At 33.3% G+C, this 6,566-nt stretch overlaps 1 protein-coding gene across 1 annotated transcript; it reads left to right on the forward strand.

Annotated features, from left to right (window-relative positions):
- Positions 1-527: 527 nt before the first annotated feature.
- On the forward strand, positions 528-2,370 carry LOC116112892 (probable WRKY transcription factor 15). Its single transcript, XM_031399017.1, has 3 exons — positions 528-1,234; positions 1,359-1,484; positions 1,956-2,370. The coding sequence occupies exons 1-3, from the start codon at positions 606-608 to the stop codon at positions 2,080-2,082; spliced, it is 882 nt and encodes a 293-aa protein (XP_031254877.1). The 5' UTR covers positions 528-605; the 3' UTR covers positions 2,083-2,370.
- The last annotated feature ends 4,196 nt before the right edge of the window (positions 2,371-6,566 follow it).

The raw sequence follows: 6,566 nt of genomic DNA on the forward strand, positions 1-6,566 counted from the left end.
ATATGATTTCCTGGAATTGATAGTTACAGCAAAATAAAGAAAGAAAAAATGGGAGGGAAGTGGAGGCAAAGGCATTAAAGACCATCCTTTAGGGACAAGCATGTTTCAATAATGGATGTAAAAGGGAAAAAAGCCAATTGAGTGAGAGAGACTGCTTCAAAATGTTGGTTGGTTGGCTGGTTAGTGGATTAGATTCATGGGCAAGTGGAAAAATGCCGTATGAATCCAAACTTCTTCACCTAAATCTTTGAATCTTTGTGTGTCTTCTTATGTACTTATAAATACCCCCCAACCCACATTATATATTATGGGATAATTTATAATACTCTAAACATTATCTGTTTGTTTCTCACTTGTTTTACGTTCCGTGTATCCTAAAGGTGAAGCCGGCTAATAGCATATCAACCTTATCAGGAAATTACAGAAACAGTTAAGAAATTTTTCACAAAAATTTGGTCTTTTTGCTCAGTTATTTACTAAATAAACATATTTTTTATTATTTGGTTGTTTCTGGTACGAAGATTTTTCAGAAGTAAAGTTTAAGGATATTGACTCTTAACTGTGGAGTGCTTCTGATTTTGCTCTGCCTGAGGTTTAGATAATCTATGAAAGAAGCTTCAAGCGTCTTTGTTTCAATGACCCCGAGATGGGAATTCCAAGTTCATGAAATAGCTCAAAGCAGTTTTAGAAGTGCTAGCCACCTATTTAGTTATATTTCTAATCAAAATCAGAAGAGAAACATTCAAGAAGTGAGTCTTATTGCTGAAGATGCTGTAAATGGATTGAAAAAATTGGTTACACTTCTCGATCGATCAATGCAGCAGCAGCCTGATTGCAAGAGGATCAGGAGGGGTCCTTTGCCATATTCCAATAACATAAATCCAATTCAATTCATGGATAGTCCTGTCTCTATGTCTCAGAATTCTGTTTCCTACTCAAACCATTCACAAATAATTAGACAGCTAATCCCTCTCCAGAGTATTCAATCAAGTAGTGCTTTGATTCCCACCAATGGTTTCAACTTGTACAGTCAGACTGATCCTGTGGACTCGGTCAAATTGATGATGAGGTTGAACCATTCTTCACAACATGTTCACAGAAAGATAATTCATCACTCTTACTCATCATCGGAAGTTGTGGGTTCTGAGGATGAGCTGTCTATTTTGTCTTCCAAGAGCAAGACTGGCACAGCATGTGTAGCTTCAACTGGTGGATATCACTGCTCCAGGCGAAGGTAAAATCTTATTAATCAATCAATTTCTTACCACTCATAGATTTTTCCAAAATCTCACTTGTTCCTTAAGCTAAGTTTTTTATTTCTGTTTATCTATTTTGAGTCATATTTGAAATATGGACAGGAAGCTGAAAATAAAGAAAACTATTCGAGTTCCAGCTGTGAGCAATAAACTAGCTGATATACCTCCCGATGATCATTCATGGCGAAAATATGGACAGAAGCCTATTAAAGGATCTCCACATCCTAGGTATGCTCATGTTTTTATTTATTCATTTTCATCATTCTATTGTATAACCTTCTAATCAGTTCATAGCAAGGATTCAAAATTCCATTTTATTTTTCTTTGTACAGTTGCTTTCCTCTCCTGGACTGTGACATGTTTTTGCTCTTGTAAATTTATCAAATTTAAAACTTTGTTTGTATGATTCTAGGTTCAGGTGTTTCTTTTATTTGCTGAAAAGAAAAGAGAAAACATTTTTCTTAGTGATTATCTATTAATTAGAAGAAAATCTGGTTGTGTAAGTCTGTAAGATTCCAAGATCCTTTTCATTGAGATTAATTATGAAGTAACTTATATTAATTTTAATTGTAAAAAGGTTTTATTTAACGAAACTCAGTTACTTACCTAACTAAAAGTTTAAATGAAAATGAAGATCAAAACATGTGGGTAAGCTATTGGGACAATAATATTAACATTTTTGATGGTTTATATTCAAAGGAGCTATTACAAATGCAGCGGGATGAGGGGCTGCCCTGCTAGAAAACATGTTGAACGATGTGTGGAGGATCCTTCCAAGTTGGTCGTCACTTATGAAGGAGACCATAATCACCTGATAAGTCGGTGAACAGGGTCTAGTTAAGTATATGCTTCTTTTTTGGTGTAATCAGAATGCGAAAATAATAATAATAATAATAATGTGCGTCGTAAATGTATACATTTGCCATTTACATATTAAAGTTTGAGTTCGAGATTTAGCAATCTCTTTACTGGATGGGCCAAGTGAACTCCTATTTTGAACTTTATTTGCCAACAAGAAAGGCCTCTACTCTAAAGCATCCAATAGTCAAAGCGGAGTTGGCTCTTAAACTTTTGATTAAACAAATATTTTGTTGGTAATAAAGAACATGTCAATCTGAGATATGCCATAATTATGGGCTTTGATATAAAGTGTTTATGTGGATTGATGGGCTTTGTCGAGATGTTTGTTGATGGTTTCAATAAATTCTAGAAAGAAGATCTGAGAGAGAGTGAGTGAGGTCCAGTAAAGGAAACACTTGTTTTTTAAGTCATTGGATACTCTTTTAATTACTCAGGAGAATGGATGAATAAAAATCTTGGAAAAAATAGTTAAAAGATCCTCTTATGATTAAATTGTAGAATGAATGATTAAGGTCCTTTAAGCGATATGAGTAATTAGATTTAGATTAATAAAAAAAAAGCATCATCTTCGTCTGTAGGCCCAATATTGATGGAATTTCAACAGGGGCTGGGCCATCTTCTATGTTATTTGTTAGTGTTACATGATAATCATTATCAACTACATTACTCGATAGATATAACACAAAAGAGATTAGTGCTAGGCAGCTTCTGCTCTATGTACATTTATGTTTAATCCACTTTTTTTTAATAAAATATAATAGAACCTATTTTTGATTATATCAATCCAAACTACTGAGAGGAATGATAATTGATGAAACTGTAGTAGAAGAATGTTGTGGATCCATTTACATACTCTTTGGGTAAAAGTATTAAGTCTCGAATCAATCATTTACAGGAAACTTCCCTTAATTATTATTCGTTTAAACAATTGATACTTGCCTTAATTAGTAAACTTAACTACTTGATAGAAAACTACATTAAATATTTAAATTTCATTAACTAATTAAATCTTGCCTTAATTAAAAAATCATAAATTTGATGTGTTACTATCTAAAATTGATTGCTAACAAAGTCTTAATTCTGATTTTATAAATTTTGTGTTAGTCTACCAAAGAATTTAGGTATTATCCTAGGTCCTAGTACACTTCTAATTCCTAGTACACATCCTATTCTCATTCTTCTTTTAAGAAATAGATTTTAACGAATCTATTGTACTTACTTTGGTGACTTTGGCGCATATAGATATGTGTGTGTGTGTGTGTGTGTGTGTCCCCTTTACGAGGAATCTACCATCTAACTTTTTTTTTTTTTTTTTTTTTTTTTAACCATCATTTTGGCCTGGAGAACGACATTTTCCCACCCAAGGTTTGATGAAACGACACTTTTCCACCTGTCAAGTTTCAAAATAACACTTTTTCATCATTTATTAGGTTTTGTTAGTGTTTGCTGTTAATATTTGACTGAAAAGACGAAAATACCCTTAAATATTTTATTTCTTAATTAGTTGATTATAAATTAAAATTTAGTTAATTCAAAGTCTTTATTCGATTATTTATTAGTCCAAGTATAAAGATACATTTTTTTTCTTTGTTTATTTAATTAATTAGGAATATTGATTTTTTATGTTAGTTAGTAAAAATAAAAAACATTATAAATAATAGTGATGTGGTATTGATGATATTATAAATAAATATTAAAATTATTTAACTTTAAACAATTTTATAGCGTTACTCCTAACTTTTTAGGTGAGGTTAACTATTTTTTCTTTTTTGAATTTTTAATATTTGACTTTTTGGCTAATTAAAAAATAATAGAAAAATTTTAAAGTAAAATATTTAAGGGTATTTTCGTCTTTTCAGTAAAATATTAACGGAAAACATAACATAACCTAATGAAGGGTAGGAAAGTGTCATTTTGAAACTTGATGGGTGGGAAAGTGTCGTTTTACCAAACCTTGGGTGGGAACATGTTGTTCTCCCCATTTTGGCCCTATCAATACAATGTCGTTAAAAGAAATAGATTAAAAAAAGATTTTTTGGTATTTAATTATGATAGTGAGAAATGCAAGAGAAAAATAAAATGTTGAGTGAGATGTAAAATATTTGTTTATTGATAAAATATAGGGTAAATGACTTTTTCCCACCCAAGGTTTGCTTTAATGACACTTTTCCACCCAAAAAGTTTCAAAATACCACTTTCCCTTCTAAAGTTTATATTCTGTTACTATCCAATGTCGATTTCGACTGCAAAAATTCTCTCTATCACCACCATTTGAACATTCAGTCTCCTCTCTACAAAACCCTTCTAACCGCAGTACCTGATTTCTCGTCGATTGCTAGTCACCATAAAGTTAGAGTTTCCTGTTCCTAGCTGATTTCGGGGACAAATATGCAATCGGTCACCACCATTCAATCCGCCGACCTTCACTCTACAAAACCCCTCCTACCTTAGCTCCTAGTAACTCACTAAATACTAACTAAGAAAATGAAGTGTATTTTGGGTATTAACATAATATAAACTTTGGGTGGGAAAGTGGTATTTTGAAACTTTTTGGATAGAAAAGTGTCATTAACACAAACCTTGGGTGGGAAAAGGTCCTTTACTCTAAGATCAATAATGCTACGGACACCGACATTTTTATACCGAAATCTTGTACCGGTCTATGTGTCCCGTGATTCACACCAGCAAACCAGACATATTTCATGTTATTAAATTTTTTTCCAGTGAACAGCCGTTCATCAAATATGGATGACCGTTCACTTACATGGACTTCTGTTCATATTATATGGATGGGGGTCCATTTACTACGGAAATTAAATAAAAAAACATAAACAAAATTAAGGGACGGTCGTCCATAACTTGGGGATGGTCGTCCCAAAAAATGGACGGGCGTCCACATATAATGGACGCCCGTCCAATATTTTAATAATAAAATTTTATTAAACAAAATTAATGGACGGGCGTTCATATGGTTAATGAACGCTCGTCCATTAACAATGTTTTTAAAAAATAAAAAAAAACTTGGACGCTAGTCCACAAGGAATGGACGGTCGTCCCTCATGTGCCATCAGTTTGATACAACAAAGAGAGTCAGGATTCCTAAAGATTTTTGACAGCATCTAGGGAAGCAAGGTCGTTTCTGACAAAATTTTTGAGAAAGAAATTGATAAAAGAAAAATTACAGATTTTTGACAGCATCTAGGGGATGAGGCGAGTGCTGAGGTGGTAGAGTTGAAGAAGAGTCTAGGAGAGAAGGGAGTGAAATTGGAGGGATAAGAGAAAGAGATTGATGGGTTGAAGAGTGAGAAAGTTGATAGTGAGAAGAAAGTGAGGGAGTTGGAAAGAAAAGTTGGGACTTTGGAAGTGAGGGAATTGGAAGAGAAGAGCAAAAGCGTGAGAGTTGAAGAGGAAATGAGAGAGAAAATTGATGACAAAGAGAGGGAAATTAGTGGGTTTAAGAAGAAAGTTAATGTTTTGGAGTCTAAATTGGATAAGTGGATAGTTGAGAAGAAGTCAGTGGAGGCAAGTTTGAAGGAATCAGAGAGCAAGTCCAAGGAAATGGAGGCCAAGATTACTGAGTTGGAGAAAGAGATTGATGAGGCGAAGACGTGATTAGTGGACTCAAGGAGAAGATAACTTCCAATTTTGATTAAGGGACGGCCGTCCAGAAATGGTGAACGGCTGTCCCTTTATTTTATTTAAAATTTTATTTTTTTTAAGTATGGTGGACACCAGTCCACACGTTAGGGACGCCCGTCCACAAATTAGGGACGGGCGTCCAATTTTTTTTTTTTTTTTTATATTTATATTATGGATGTGCGTCCTTTAAATGAGGACTTTCGTCCGTAGTAAATGGACCCCCGTCCATAGTAAATAAACGGCCGTTCATAGTTGATGAACGACCGTTCACTAGAAAAAAATTTAATAACATAAAATGTGTCTGATTTACTTATGTGAATCACGAGACACATAAATTGGTATAATATTTCGATGTAAAAATACTGATGTCCATAGCATTATTGACTCTAAGATATACGTATTCAAAGCAACCATTATTGCCTTCTTGGTCATAAAAGATTTTTAAATTTGGAGAGAAGTGGTGAAAAGTGATAATGAGATACAAAAAGTACAATTACAGAAAGAAAGAAAGAAAGAAAGAAAGAAAGAGAGAAAGACAAGGCTAAAAGCGTATTTAGTGCTGCCCATAGATTCCATTGCTGCTTCTGTACGGACAAGAATATCTCTAAAAGATCCCCTCTTTTTATGTAGTACTCTTCCATTTCCTTTCCTTTTCCGCCTTGGGTTTTTCACATTTTACTATTTGACATATAAATAAATAAAACATAATATCTTGAAGGGTTTATTTAGTTAAAACCCCTATAAGAAATGGTTGAGTCTCGTTATAACGAATTTTTAAAAGTATTAAAAACACTTCTAATTAAAGTATTA

This window comes from Pistacia vera, unplaced genomic scaffold (genome assembly GCF_008641045.1).
Source record: "Pistacia vera cultivar Batoury unplaced genomic scaffold, PisVer_v2 Contig67, whole genome shotgun sequence".
Classification (NCBI taxonomy): domain Eukaryota; kingdom Viridiplantae; phylum Streptophyta; class Magnoliopsida; order Sapindales; family Anacardiaceae; genus Pistacia; species Pistacia vera.

What these genes read in the sequence shown, in the direction of transcription:
- LOC116112892 (XM_031399017.1), top strand. Translation starts at nt 606, where the DNA reads ATGAAAGAAGCTTCAAGCGTCTTTGTTTCAATGACCCCGAGATGGGAA. An exon ending in TATCACTGCTCCAGGCGAAG is followed by an intron (nt 1,235 to 1,358) that starts GTAAAATCTTAT and finishes AAATATGGACAG; the next exon opens with GAAGCTGAAAATAAAGAAAA. An exon ending in AAAGGATCTCCACATCCTAG is followed by an intron (nt 1,485 to 1,955) that starts GTATGCTCATGT and finishes TTATATTCAAAG; the next exon opens with GAGCTATTACAAATGCAGCG.